Source organism: Delphinapterus leucas, chromosome 13, assembly GCF_059928025.1.
Source record: "Delphinapterus leucas isolate spDelLeu-1000000601 "Yukka" chromosome 13, BTC_Dleu_Yukka2, whole genome shotgun sequence".
Taxonomy (NCBI): domain Eukaryota; kingdom Metazoa; phylum Chordata; class Mammalia; order Artiodactyla; family Monodontidae; genus Delphinapterus; species Delphinapterus leucas.
In genome coordinates, this window is record NC_143141.1 from 65,009,898 (window position 1) to 65,025,114 (window position 15,217).

The following is a 15,217-nucleotide window of genomic DNA, read 5'->3' on the forward strand; positions in this document are numbered from 1 at the left end:
TTTAACATTCAAAACTTGTAAGATTACTTAAATCCTTCAGATGAAAAAATATGCCATTGTTGCATTATTGTCCCCTTGATACTCTGATAGATCTGACAAGTAAGAGAGGAGGCAACCTGTTAACACAACTAGCAATCAGGAATTCTGTTTTCTAGTTTTGACTGTGCCACTCACTCAAAGCCTCATTGTGAACAAGTTCAACTTCTTTGGACTTCAGTTTCCTAAACTGTAAAATGAGAGGATTGGGTAGTATCTCAGAGGACACTTACAGCCAAAATAATTTACGACACAGGGAATTTGGTCAGGCCTGGATTAAACTTTTATTACAATAAAGAATGAATTCATAAAGCTGAAACATTGAATAACTGGGAGAGAGAGCTAGCCATCTTTGCAACCAGATTAGATACAATGTGTTTCCTGTCCTTTCCACAAGTAGCAATGGGAAGAGGGGGAGGGGGGAGCACAGGGACAGGATGTCCTTCCCTGACATGTCACTCACCAGCCTATATCTTTACATTTTTTTCATGGCCATAAGGTCTGATATCCCAGAATTCCATCCCACAAAAGAATTACAAAATGACTTGCTATGGGGACAAAATAAGTGCTTAATTTCAAGTTCATTTGTTAAGTTTTTTTCAGGTGCCTTCCTTTCATTATCGCTGTAGTGTGAATTTATAGTGACATAACTTCAAAGACTTGGGAGAAGGATAACATTTAGAGAGAAAGACTAGAAAGGAGTTCGGTGTGCTTTCGGTAGGCTAATACTATCGCCAGTTTGCAAATGAACCGTGGAAGAAACTGGGAACCCAACAAATGAAAAGGGAGAAGTGCCTGGATACCTAAGATAGCTCTAGGGAGCAGAAAGGGACTTTTGTTTTTTCAGGTAGTTTAAGGCACTGTGAGAATTGACTGTATATTTGCCAGTCTCCCTTTGATGGCAGGAATAGTGTCACTTATCTTTATATCCCCAGTGACAGGTAGCACTTAGAGTCAAATATTTGCTGAAATGACTATAAATTCCTCGGGAATAAGAAAAAACGAGATTGAAATAACAAAGCCTTGGCTATCCGAAACTTTTACAGGATTTACTGCAACATTAACTACAAAGGGAAAAGGACTTCAGCGGAGTAGTGTTTCAGATGAAGTGTCAACAAACCAGAATTTGGAATAAGCAGAAAGCTGCTGTGTTGAGTCCAGGAGAGAGATGATCAGAGTTCCTTCTAAGTGAACACTGATCAGGCAACAGGTTTGATTAAACCCTAAGTGTAAAAGAAAGGCAGGAGCGACAGCGATACGGAAATGTACAGAACTCAGGAGTGTCTAGGGTCAGAGAATCACCCAAGTCGGAGCAGAAGGGAGAGGTCTGAATGTGCTGGCTGGAGAACCCCGGTACAGGCGCCGGACTGGCGAAGCTCGCTTTGAGCTTGTTTCTTAGCAGAACTACCAGGAAGCCCTAAAAGATGTGCAGCTCGGGCTGGCATTGCAGCGCGATAACTTCCGTGTGTGTGTGTGTGTGTGCAACAGCGAGCGCCGCCCGAGAACTTCCGCGTGCGAGGGAGACTGCAGCACCACCCGCCAGCGCCCTGCCCCTAGAGTGAGGAAACCCGCGCTACCCGCCGGGGGGCGGCCCCCTCCGCCGCGGGCATGGGCGGGACTGGGGCTGGGGCAGGGCCGCGGCCCCCCCCCAGCCGATCACAACCCCACAGGCCGCCCGGGCCGCGCTCGCCGGCGCCACGCCCCGCGACTACATTTCCCAGCAAGCCCCGGGAAGCCCGCGCGCCGCAGTTGACCCATTTCCCGGCCCGTCCCGGGCTCGGTCGGCCCCCGCGCCCAGGCGGCTGCTCCCTGCTGACTGGGGTGTGGGCGGGGAGCGGCGGAGGGAGGAGGAGGCGCTGCTGGCCGCTGCAGTTGCCTCCGCTGCTGGGCGCCTGGGCAGCTCCCCCGGTTCCCGCGGCCGCCATGGACGAGCAAGCGGGTCCCGGCGTCTTCTTCAGCAACAACCACCCGGGCGCCGGCGGTGCCAAGGGTCTCGGGCCTCTGGCGGAGGCTGCCGCGGCCGGCGACGGGGCGGCTGCGGCGGGGGCGGCCCGAGCCCAGTACAGTCTCCCGGGGATCCTGCACTTCCTGCAGCACGAGTGGGCCCGCTTCGAGGTCGAGAGAGCCCAGTGGGAAGTGGAGCGGGCGGAGCTGCAGGTAAAGACCCTCCCGGCCTGGCCCTCTTCATCCCGCCTCTTCGCTCCCTTCCGCCCCGCCCCGGACCCTTCCCCCTCCCCCGCTCAGCCCTCGCTCGTCCCCTCCCCCTTTGCTCCCGCCCATCCCACCCAGAACCTTGTACCCTTCCTCCCTTCACCTTTGCCTTTCGCCGACCCCACTTCCTCGACCCAGGTTCCCACTCCCGCCCGTGATGCGTTGTTTACCCTCCCCGCACCTTTTCATCTGCTCCTTCCCACTCTTAACTCTCAGGCTCATTTCAGCGCTCTTGCCATTCCACATCTTAGGTCTTCCCTTTCAGTTTACTAATTGGGCTGACAGTAGTTTTGCGAGATGAGCAAATCATGTCCTGTCCTAGTGAGTCCCATCCTAGGTCTAGAGACGGTCCCCGTAAAAGGTATTGACAGTTGGCGCCTGTCTGTAAGGAAGGTGATCAAAGAAGACCAGAAGTTGTGTCCGTGGGGCCTTGACTTTAGGCAAGATGCTGCTCTTGGGCCAAAGTGTTACTAGGAATGTCGGCTCCCTTTTTATATATGTAAATGTTTCTTCTCTTCCTTCTCTCTCACCCCCTCCCGCGTTTCTTTTAGCTGTTTCAGATTCGTGGATTTTGAATGAATTTCGTGAATTTTCACAGTCAGATGATGGTTCAGGGATGGTTTTCAGTTCTCAGAATCTGAAGCTTCCTAAGGGTTAATTTTCTGTTCAAGGTTTTGTGAGATTGACTTGTAATTTAAAAGGAACTAAAAGGGGCTTTTAAAGTTGGTTACATTTCCTTTCATAATCTGCAAGGTAAAGTATTGGGTTGGCTGGAAGGTTCGTTCAGTTAATGAATGCGTTGTTCAATAAAGTTCTTAGTGAAAAAGAAAAATATGTCTCTTATTTTTGCTGAAAACCGAACGAGCTTTTTGGCCAGTCCAGTATATCCAGGGAGGAAGCTATCGTGGGCTCTTAGAAGAATGAAAGTGAGGCTGATATTTTGCAGGCCCTTCTGAATTGGTAAGTAGGTTTCAGTGGTTGTTCTTAAAACTTCCAAGGCACTTCCAAGGCATACACCAATTTCACAAAGAACTTAAAGAACTCTGAGTGGCTGTGCCTTTCTGTTTTACTGGCTAATCCTGTATGCTTATGAAATCTGAGTGTAGTTTTGGTTGGTGAAACACTTGAAGTTAAAATGCTACCCACGGTGTCACCATTTTGGGTAGCATGTATTTTCTTTGGCACTTAAAAAAAAGAAAAGGAGAAACAGAAGCATGTGCTGGAACGGGCTGCTTTGGTGGAGTGGAAGTGGTCGTGGAAGGAGCAAGCAGAAAGGGTTATAATACAAGCTGTGGTTGCTGCCAGCTCTGTGACCTTGAGGAAATCCTTTAACCTCTTTGAACTTCACTTCCATCATTTATTCAGCATATTTATTGAGTGCTTATACTGTGCCTCTAGGCCCTGGGATTAATAAAACTGACGAAGCCTCTGCCCTCATAGAGCTTATGTTTTAGTCGGGAGGCAAACAGTCAGCAAATGCAACTATATAGTATACTGATCCACAGTGCAGCTGCTATGGGAAAAATAAATCAGGGTACAAGTGTAGAGTGTGATAGGGGCAGCTGTTTTAGATGGAGTGGTCAGGGAAAAATTTGTAATTTTTCTTATAATGAACTAGCAGTGCATTCCATAAGTGAGCTTGTGGATTTCAGACTTAACGGAAGTATTAAAGGCAGGCTTTAACTTTAATGTTGTACAGTTGTGGATAATGATTTTTGTATGCAGCTGCTTAAATTTTAATTTCTTATCCAGTTTAGGGAATGTAAGATAAATCACACTACTTTGTTCAAAAACAAACAACAATTCTTACCTCATTACCTGGGAAATTTGAGAATTTCCAACCTATCTCAACTCCTTTCCCCCCAACCCCCATATTTAATTTTTCAATTTACCTGTAACTGTAGTTACTCTTTAGTTATGCCCCCTCTACGCCTTTCCCCAATGTATACACATATACACATACTACTTACCGGGTTATTTATCGCAAATCTTAAACTTCTGGTAGGTTTCCCATTGGTGCTCATCATATTAAGGGTACTACATTTTTACAGTATCTTTTGGTTTGTGCTCCAGTTAAATTAAGCATCCATGGAGAAACTTAGAAAATGTGCCATAGTTTTTAAACAGAACAAGTATGTATTTTGGAAGGAGAGAGTTCACAGGAATCTGTGGTCTTTGACCCTTTTATTAGCATAATTGAAAATATATTTTAAAAATCATTTCTTTACATCAACATCATTAAATTTGACCATGTCCTTTTTTTTTCTTTTCCCATTGGAATTTTTCTAGAAAAACAGTAGGAAATAAGAATTGAATGAATGAAATTTGGATCAGTTGGTATCCTGCTTTTACTTTTAAATCGCTGCTTAAGTCATTAACACTAGAGTCAACAAAAATACCTTTAAGATTAGGTCTGATTTGTCCCTTCAGGAACCTGTCAGTCCTGCTCTTTCAAGTTGCCAGGGCAGAGTTGTGAAAGGCAGTCCAAGCTCTCATCTCCCTGGCCTGCCGGCACCACTTCCTCCTTCCTTCAGATCTTGGGAGTAAGGAACTGGCCACATTGTGGCAAAAAATTGGACATATTTTGCCCCCTTGCCCATCTAGGTTAATATGAAATTCTCTTTTTACTTTTGGCAATCCCCCTCCTGCCTCACCACCACCATTCATATGAGAATAGGTAATTCATGGGAAAAGATTGGTTACGGTTATTATTGAGCTTTATATTTGTGAAAGGAATTGGAGATAGAATACAAATCATAACATTTGAGAAAATTTTCTGTGTATGAGACATTGTGCTAGATGATTTCAAAGAAACAGTCTAACAGGAGTGATAGAACAAGCAAAATGCAGTAGAATCAGAGTTTATCATTTGGGGGGTTTAAATTTTCTTAGGCTAGCATAAGAGAGGAGGGCTAATAGTGAATGGGGAGATTAGCAGGAAGAAAGAATTTATGAAGTAATGAGAACCTAAGGCTCAGTATTTGAAAATTACTGACTTCTGGGAAAGAAGCATGTAAGTAAAAAATAGAAGGTATTGTTCCTAGATTTAGAAGTTTGTGTGTGGTAGAGGAGGCTCTGCTGTCTACCTGGAAATGCTGAATTGCATGAAAAAAGGTGATATGATTGAGTATTAGTGCATATGGTATGGAGGCTGTACTGGAATGTTTATGAGTCTGGGTTTTGGCATTATTGGTTCATATTTTCATTCAACAAATGTTTTCAAGTACCTACTTCATACCAAGTCCTGTTCTAAGGCACTGGAGAAACGATAACGATTAAAACAGATCCTACCTGCATGAAGCTAAATCGTGGGGGAAGACTGGCAGCAATAAATGAATACATTCATCAAACGTTGGGTGGTAATAAGTGCCATGATAAGGTAGGGTAAGGAGGATATGGAGCGCTTGAGAGGGTGGGGTGGGGAAGAAAGGCTTTACTATTGATAAGGTGTTATTTAAACAAAGACCTGAAAAGGTGACATCTGAGGAAAGAGTGTTCTAGGCAGAGGGAAGAGTAGGGGGAAGGGGAAACATGCTCGGAATGTTTGCAGAGTGTTTAGGCAAGTGTGGCTGGAGTAGAGGAGGAGAATGGAAGAAATGATGTCAGAGATACTGGGTCTTGCTCATTGTAAGGACTTTATTTTTACCTCAGCAAGATGGGCAACTGTTGAAATGTTTTGAGCAAAAGAGTGACACCATCTTTAAATGCAACCCTTTGCAAGGATCCAGAATAGACTTGGAGGGGAGAAAGGGGAGATAAATCAAAGTCTAGTTAGGAGGCTATTTTAATAATCCAAGCCAGAGGTGAACTAGGGTAATAGTGATGCGATAAGTGAATAATATTCACATGTGATAACATACTCAAAATATAATGGATCCTGAATACATTTTTGGAGCTAGAACTAGCAAGATATGCCGAACGATAGGTTGTGAGATTTGAGAAAAAGAGAAGTCAATTATGACTCAATTATTATTATTTTTTTTGCGGTACGCGTGCCTCTCACTGCTGTGGCCTCTCCCGCCGCAGAGCACAGGCTCTGGACGCACAGGCTCAGCGGCCATGGCTCACGGGCCCAGCCGCTCCGCGGCATGTGGGATCTTCCCGGACCAGGGCACGAAGCCGTGTCCCTGGCATCGGCAGGCGGACTCTCAACCACTGCGCCACCAGGGAAGCCCTCAATTATTTTGACTGAGCAGCTTCATAGGACTATTGTGAGGGTTTACTGAGCATTTATTTATTTAAAAATTTTTTTTATTTTTGGCTGCTTTTGGGTCTTCGTTGCTGCACGTGGGCTTTTCTCTGGTTGTGATGAGCAGGGGCTACTCTTCGTTGTAGTGTGCAGCCTTCTCATTGTGGTGGCTTCTCTTGTTGTGGAGCACGGGCTCTAGGCACGCGGGCTTCAGTAGTTGTGGCTCATGGGCTTAGTTGTTCTGAGGCATGTGGGATCTTCCGGGACCAGGGCTCGAACCTGTGTCTCCTGCATCGGCAGGTGGATTCTTAACCACTTCGCCACCAGGGAAGCCCTACTGAGCATTTAAATGGACAAAATAAGCACTTAAAATGACAGTTTATGTTTTGTTATTATTATAACTATTATTTACAATTACAGTGAAAGGCAACATGGCATAGACCTGGATTTAAATCTTTGCTTTAAAACTTACTATTTTATTTCATGCTAAAAATATATGTTTACCGTAATTCTGACCTCTCAGGACCTTAGTGTCCTCATTTGTAAGGTGAGGCTGATAAACTACCTTGTGAGAATTAAATGAGATATTTTAAAATATCTTGCAGAAGTCTGGTACATAACACAAAGTAAGTGCCGAGTAAATAAATGATATCAAGTGCATGATGTTAAATTTGTACTCCAATTTGTCTCCTTGTCCCCAGAGAAAAGCAGAATCTTCAGTCATAAATCTTCTAAGGCTAGAGAGCATGTAAGTTTCATCCTGGGACCTTGCAGTCTAATACTCTGGGTCTGATTGTGGCGCTCAGGGACATTTATGGAGGAGTGAATTATTGCCATTCCATAGCAATCAGTCTCTCTCCCCGCTGCCCTCGGAGCGCCCAGACAGGTAGCATCAGGGCCACTGTGAGGGGGGACACAGTGAGGGAAGGCCAGGAGGAAGTGGGGGCCACCCTGCGTATCCTGTCCCCTCCTGAGGCACCGTCAGGTGGGATCCAGGGTGGGACTCAGTGTCCAGGAGCCCAGGAGAGGCCACGGGGATCCTCAGGCCAGGAAAGGCAGGCCCGAGGCGGGCCACCCTGGGGCCCAGGGGAGCAGAGGCAAGGTTCCTTGGAGGAGAGGACTCCCCCGGGCAGCCGACCACCATGCTCCTGGCCTGGTGGGTGGTAACAGCCCATCTTTCTGTCCCCCAAGGGGACTTGCCGAGAGAGAGGGGGTGGCCAGCAGTGTGACCCGTCTGTCACGTGAGCTGGGCGCCCAGACTGGATGTGAGCTCCCTCAAGAGCACGTAACAGGCGGGGTTCACTCACAGGGCTGGGCTGGGCTGGGACGGACGCCCCGACCCGGCCCTTCGGCACCCTCTCGCCTCATCTGTCCGTCGGTCAGCCTCAAAACATTGACTGTATACTTGAAATGTTCTTGCTTTTCTTTATAATCCACTATGTGTCTGTTGTTTGGAGCATATAAATTTCTCTGAATATGTTTGTCTTAACCTTGCATGACTTTTTGGATAACAAATTATATACATTTACCAACCACTCTATAAAACTAATCTTTGGTATTATTTGGCCTTTTTAAACCACTTCCTTTTAACTTGGAACAGGTGAACCCCATTGTGGTATGGTATAATTTTGTAAACATGTTTGTTTTTCATTCTATTCATATTCTTGACAATTTATAATCTTTAAATATATTTTGGAAAGATTATAGAGGTTCTACTCTTTTAAAACATATCCTACTATTTGTCACTTTAGTTCAGTGTTTTTCAACTTTAGCTGCAATCTTAGAATAATCTGAGAAACTTTAAAAGATATTCATTTCCTGGCCTGTACCCCAGATCATTTAAATCAGATAAGAATTAGGGGGTCCATGGCATTAGTATTCTTTTGAGTTTCCTGTTGGCTCTAATATACAGCAAGGATTGAGAACCATTGCTTTAGTTGTCCTTTTCTATTATTATGTATGTTAGTGATTTCAACACTTGTGTTTGTATTCCAGATATGGATGACTTTTTATATAATTTGGGATATAATTTCTGTTATTTTTCTATTATTCTTTCTGATGGTACCTAGCATTTTTAGGCAGAATAGTATAGTTTGAATCACCTCCTGCTGAATGAGAGATATGATGATATAGTAATCTTTGAGCTGGAATAAACTTTGGAAGTAATCACCTACAACTTTCTTTTAGAGGTAAAGTGAAGCCCAGAGAAGGGTTAAATGACCAAGAATGAAATAGGTTTCATACAAGCCCTGTCACTTAAATCTCCAGATACCTTTATGGTTTTTAAAAAACTTCTCAAATACATTATCTTCCTTGATCCTTACAACCTTCTCAGTTAATCAGAGTCACACTAATGTGACTTATCATTTCCCTTTTTATTTTAAAACAACAAACATGGAGATTTTACTGTGTTCTATATACTGTTTGTTCTCTAGCTTATTTTATTAGCTACATTTAAGATTTCCTCTTGACTTTGGTGTTCTGTAGTGTCATTATGATGTGTCAAGGTATAGATTTCCTTTTATTTTATTTGGGACTTTGTTAGGCTTGAATCTCTAGATTGACATCTCATTAGTTCTGCAGAATTCTTGGTCATTATCTCTTTAGATTTCTCCTCTATCTTATTCTCTTTTCTTTTCCTTTTGGGTCTCTGATTACATGTATCTTAGGCCTTCTTTATCTGCTCTATATTTCCCATTTTTTTATCACTACAGGCTTTATTCCAGATAATTTATTCTGATTTATCATCCAGTCCATTAATTTTCTCTACAGTTGAATCTAGTGTTTTAAGGTCATCCAGTGAGTTTGTGATTTTGGTTATTGTTGAACTTCAGTTTTGGTTCCATTTATAAATCTGCTGCATCTTTTCTTAGCAGCTTCCTATTCCCTGAAGATATTTTCAGGGTCGTCTTTTATTCCTTAAACCTAGTAAGTATAGTTATTTCTTTTTCTTTGTTTTTAATTAATTAATTTATTTATCTTTGGCTGCATTGGGTCTTCGTTGCTGCAAGCGGGCTTTCTCTAGTTGCAGCGAGCGGGGGCCTACTCTTTGTTGTGGTGCATGGGCTTCTCATTGCGGTGGCTTCTCTTGTCACAGAGCATGGGCTCTAGGCACACGGGCTTCAGTAGTTGTGGCAGGTGGGCTCAGTAGTTGTGGCTTGCGGGCTCTAGAGTTGTGGCTCACAGGCTCAGTAGTTGTGGCTCATGGGCTTAGTTGCTCCGCGGAATGTGGGATCTTCCAGGACCAGGGCTGGAACCCGTGTCCCCTGCATTGGCAGGCGGATTCTTAACCACTGTGCCACCAGGGAAGTCCCCAGTTATTTTGAAGTTGGAGTCTCTCTTCTTCCTATGTGTGAGGTCTTGGAGGTCCCTTTCTGTGGTCTGGTGTTTTTGCTGGCTCCTGCTCATGACGACTTGTTTCTTTGTATGCATAGATACCTGTGTGCTGCTCACTGTCCTTGAAAAAGTATAGGACTAAATCAGGCCTCAAATAAAGGTTTCTTCTTCAGAAAGTTTTGCCTTTGTTTCTGGTGGGTTTCTAGAGGCATTACCTAGACTGACCCACTTTAAAGCAAATTCGTTGCTTGAAGTTTTGGAGCACCCAAATAGTTGACGCCTATTTTGGTTGTAAATACTTATGTGGGCCAATATACTTCTGCTTCACCTTTGCCTTGAGGGTATAGGCCCTTTAGGGCCTTAGCTAAATGTATATCTCCTATTAGACTCTATACTCTGGATGGTTCTGGTCTTTGCATTTTGCCTTTTGGGTCCTGCAAAGCTGTCAAAACTGAAGCTCGGATTTGTTCTGATTGGTCATCACCAAAGGGCAAAAGTGGCTTTTGTTCCCTTACCTCATGGGTTCCCATTTTCCCTTCAATTTTGGTCAAATAATCCTTACTTTCTTACCAGCTTTGCTTTTTTTTTTTTTCCTTTTTTGTGGTACGCGGGCCTCTCACTGTTGTGGCCTCTCCCGTTGCAGAGCACAGGCTCCGGACATGCGGGCTCAGGGGCCATGGCTCATGGGCCCAGCCGCTCCGCGGCATGTGGGATCTTCCCAGACTGGGGCACGAACCCATGTCCCCTGCATCGGCAGGCGGACTCCCAACCACTGCGCCACCAGGGAAGCCCCAGCTTTGCTTTTTAAGATGATTGTAGAAATATTTTATCTAGAACTTTTAGCTCTTTTCAGTAGGAGAGTTGTTTCACGGCATCGTTACTAGAAACTAAATTCTCTTATATTACTTTCAAAAACTGACAAATAAAAATGGCCCCAATAATTATTTGGGGAGAAATATCATTGATAGCATTTCTTTTTCAAGAGATGTGCCTATAGCCCTAAATATTATTTACTATCTAAATTACTTTTCTTTGTACTGGTAGGATACTTACAACTTTTCTCCAAAATCTTGGTAATTTAGGCAGAATTTAAAACAAACCCTTTTACTAATCAGCCTTTGAAAGATGTTTGAAAGTCCAAATAATTGGGACTGGTTTCCCTTTGTCAGCCTACTATGTACTTGATGTCAGCTACACTTTTTTTTTTAATACTTTCTGATTTATGAAAGTTTTAATTCTGGGCCATTAGAAATAAAACTGCCCTTGGGATCTTTGGAGTTTCTTGCTTTGGTCGCCATTTTGATAAAACAATTTATTGACCATCATAATTTGACAGTGGAAAGTGTGGACCTTCTAGTCAGACAGCTCCATAACTTCTGATTTATAATTTTTTTGGACCTCACTTTTATTTTTTTTATTTTACTTTAAAAATTTTTATTTATTTATTTTTTGGTCACGCTGCTTGGGGGATCTTAGTTCCTGACCAGGGATTGAACCTAGGCCCTCGGCAGTGAAAGCGCGGAGTCCTAACCACTGGACCACCAGGGAATTCCCTGGACCTCACTTTTGTTTGTAAATTGTAGGTAACATACCCACCAAGCAGAGTAGTTGTAAGGTTTTTAAAAGATAAAATATGCACAGTACATGACCCATAACAGGTGTCCAATAAATGGTTTGCTCTTCTTGGTTGAAATTTCTAGGGACAGAATGCATTTGATTGTATTATTTATTTAAATCATGTTTTAGAAGCCATGAACTAGTTTCAGCGATCCATTTGGCATAGTAGCTGCTTACATTCTCTTTGCCCTGTTAGTAGTGATTTAAGGACAATAAATTGACAGTAGTGAAAGCAGGGAGCAGCCCCAGAGATGGCAGTAGTAGGTGGTAGTAACTTGTAGGCATTGCAGCCTGGAGACATAATAGAGGAAAATTGTAGTTTGGGAGAGAAACCTGAGGCAAGAAAGAGAAGTTGAAAAGGGGGTAGAAGAAAAGAATAGACAGGGAAAGGAGCAGAGGGGTTGAGGGGAACATAGGCAGACAGGAGGCAGAAACTGCACTGCACACATTCACCTGTTCTTAATTCCTAATGGATGTATTTTCTATAGTTTTCGTTTTAGCACTTACTACTGTAGAATTTTAAGGCTGACAGGGATAGACACTAATCGTATTTTTACCTCCTGAGGGACCTTAGAACTTAGGCAGTCTCATCCCTTGTTTTATCATTTAGAGCCAGAGAGAGGAAGTGAATTGTCTTAGATCACTCTGTGAGTTGGTGTAGATTTAGGTTAGAACTCAGGAGTCCCAGTACTCAGGCCAGGCCATTGTTCTCCATACCACATTGTCTCCTTTTATTGATCCCTCACCCTGAATGACTGCTTCTGATCTGAAGTAGACAAGAGAATTATAATATTTACCTGAAATCACTACTAATAGGGTGAAGAGAATGTAAGCAGCTACTATGCTGAATGGATCACTTAAACTAGTTCATGGCTTAACTATTTAGGTATGCTTTGAATAGCTGTCATAATTTAAAGAAAATTCTTATTTATTTCAAGCTTTTCTTCAGGTAAAATAATTTAATGAAACAATTATATTGTAAGGGGCTTAGGAAGAGTCTTCAACAACTTATGTTCCTGAAATGTGTTTAATAATGTATCACTCTAGTTTCTTTTAATACTTTTATTTATTTTTATGTAGTGAATATTGAAATAAAATGTTTATTTCTTTTTAAAAAATGTCTGCAAATTTGGGACTTTTGCAGCTTGCTCTGAGAGTAGCCTAATTAAGTTCTGTATATATTTATTAATATAGTTTGTGTTTATTGATCATATATCAGATTTTGTGTAGTGCTTTAGTTATTAGGTTATTCTTAGCTCACCTACTTTACATATGCTATATTTGAACAGAGTAATATGTCAATCATGTATTTGCTCTTATGCAGTAAGGTATTTGAGGAAATAAAATTCATCTTCGGGCTTCCCTGGTGGCGCAGTGGTTGAGAGTCTGCCTGCCGATGCAGGGGACACGGGTTTGTGCCCCGGTCTGGGAGGGTCCCATATGCCGCGGAGCGGCTGGGCGCATGAGCCATGGCCGCTGAGCCTGCGCGTCCAGAGTCTGTACTCCGCGACGGGAGAGGCCCCAATAGTGAGAGGCCCGTGTACCGCAAAAAAAAAAAAAAAAAAAAAAATTCATCTTCTTTGGCAGACTTTAATGCTGTTTAACTTTTGTCATAAAAATACCCTATCTGAACAAGATGATGGGATATTAGAAAATACTGTTACATACGAAGGAAATTTTGTCATACAGTTCGTTAGAAGCAGTATGGCCAAAGGAAAATGAGTAGGTATTTTGTTCTGGAGATAAGATAGGGAGAAAAATAAGGGAGCAGAAGCCCTGGAATTCAGGTGAGCTCTGGGAAATAGTGAGTAAGGTTGGGTGGAATAGGTATTTTGGGTGTGGTGAATAGGTTCTCGGCATAACTGCACTACAGGGATCCAAGGAAAGGGCGGGGCGGGGGGGTGAGTGTTTCATCTCCGTACACACAGGTTTTATTAGCACTCATTTACATGTGACAGAAATTGGATCCAGTACCAGCATATCTAGTTAGGAGAAATAAACAGGATGTCAAATTCCACAAGGGTGATACCAGTTTCACCTGATGGAAAATTACAGCCCAGTCTGGGACTTGTTCTCAGTTTTTTTGTTTATACCTCCTAAATGAGAAAGTTAAGCAGTGAGCTAAGGAGCCTAAATGATAGGCACAACTAAAACCTGCTCCTGAGGAATGTGGATTCCTATCAAGCTAAAAGGAGGGAATAGGAGGAGCCTGGGGATCTGGGTCAGCATACTTACTGAACTTGAAAAAGCAGTCAGTCAGGGAAGATGGTGCCTTGGTCACACTAATAGAACCCATACTCTATCTGTTGTTTTCTCTCTTTCGTTTCTTCTTTACCCTCCAATAATAATAATAGTTTTATTTACTCAGCACTTGCCATGTCCCAGGTACGGTGCTAAACACTTTACATGTATAATCTTTTTTTTAAATTAATTAATTAATTAATTTATGACTGCATTGGGTCTTTGTTGCGGTGTGCGGGCTTTCTCTAGGTGAGGTGAGCGGGGGCTACTCTTCTTTGTGGTGCCCGGGCTTCTCATTGCGGTGGCTTTTCTCGTTGTGGAGCACGGACTCTAGACACGTGGACTTCAGTAGTTGTGGCATGCGGGCTCAGTAGTTGTGGCACGTGGGCTCAGCAGTTGTGGCTTACGGGCTCTAGAGCGCAGGCTCAGTAGTTGTGGCGCACAGACTTAGTTGCTCCACAGCATGTGGGATCTTCCTGGATCAGGGCTCGAACCCGTATCCCCTGCATTGGCAGGCGGATTCTTAACCACTGCGCCACCAGGAAAGTCCCTATAATCTTTTTTAATCATAATTTAAAAAATCATAATTAAAGGTATTCATAATTATTCCTTAATTCATAGATGAGAAGAGAGGTTAAATAATTTGCCATGAGAAAAGTTTGAGTGATGGGCCTGGGCATAGTAAGTAGAAGGAAATATTTTGACATTTTTTTTGTTCTCTCATGCTTCTGAGTCAACGTACAGGCCTGGATATTTTCCTCTCCCTTGTCTGGTGAATTTCTAATCATCTTCCAACATTCATTTTACTTTCTTTGGGAAACCTCTCTGATCTCCAGACACAGTGAAGCTTCATGCTCCCCTAACAGTTTTGTATATATAAGAAAGAAGCTTTGTTATGCAATGCCGTCCAGACTGGTTGGTCAGTAAACCCGAAAAGATGGTTAAAATGACACTTGAAATAATTTAAGTTAAAAATATATAAACATACGGTCATTTGCCAGCATAAGACCAGGCCCACTGACCCTTCACTGTTGTTTTTTAGAATGCTGATCGGAGTTCTGTGTTGTCATTTTTTTTTTTTTTTTTTTTGCGGTACACGGGCCTCTCACTGTTGTGGCCTCTCCCTCTGCAGAGCACAGGCTCCGGATGCGCAGGCTCAGCGGCCATGGCTCACAGGCCCAGCCGCTCTGCGGCATGTGGGATCTTCCTGGACTGGGGCACAAACCCGTGTCCCCTGCATCAGCAGGTGGACTCTCAACCACTGCGCTACCAGGGAAGCCCGTGTTGTCATTCTTGAATAAGCTACAATTATAATGTATTGTTAATGATTTCTGGTTTTGGTTTTCCTTGAGTAAAGCACAGTGAGTGTAAAACCGTAGATTTTTAATGACCTTTCTCCAGTCTTTTACAGTTGTTTCCCCCACATCTAATTTGACAGCAATATTTTTTAGGGTGTCTCCTTTACTGTCTTTCTTTCTGAAGCATTCAACAGTCTTTGTCTTCATACCCATATTTTGCTGGTTTATTTAATATTTAATTGAATTATCTAATCAAAGTAACAAGTGCAGCTGCCGTAAACAGGTTTGG

At 43.1% G+C, this 15,217-nt stretch overlaps 1 protein-coding gene across 9 annotated transcripts in view; it reads left to right on the forward strand.

Moving 5' to 3' along the window:
• The first annotated feature begins 1,795 nt into the window (after positions 1-1,795).
• The window catches only part of STRN (striatin), a 108,042-nt gene continuing 94,620 nt past the window's right edge, over positions 1,796-15,217 (forward strand). For 2 of the 9 annotated variants that reach the window (XM_089923275.1, XM_089923274.1), the window contains exon 1: positions 1,803-2,193. In XM_089923275.1, the coding sequence (XP_089779401.1) occupies positions 1,960-2,193 (234 nt within the window). In that variant the 5' untranslated portion in view covers positions 1,803-1,959. Of the gene's footprint in view, positions 2,194-15,217 lie in introns of all 9 variants that reach the window. The other 7 variants (XM_089923279.1, XM_022574091.3, XM_089923277.1 and 4 more) reach the window with 6 other exon arrangements.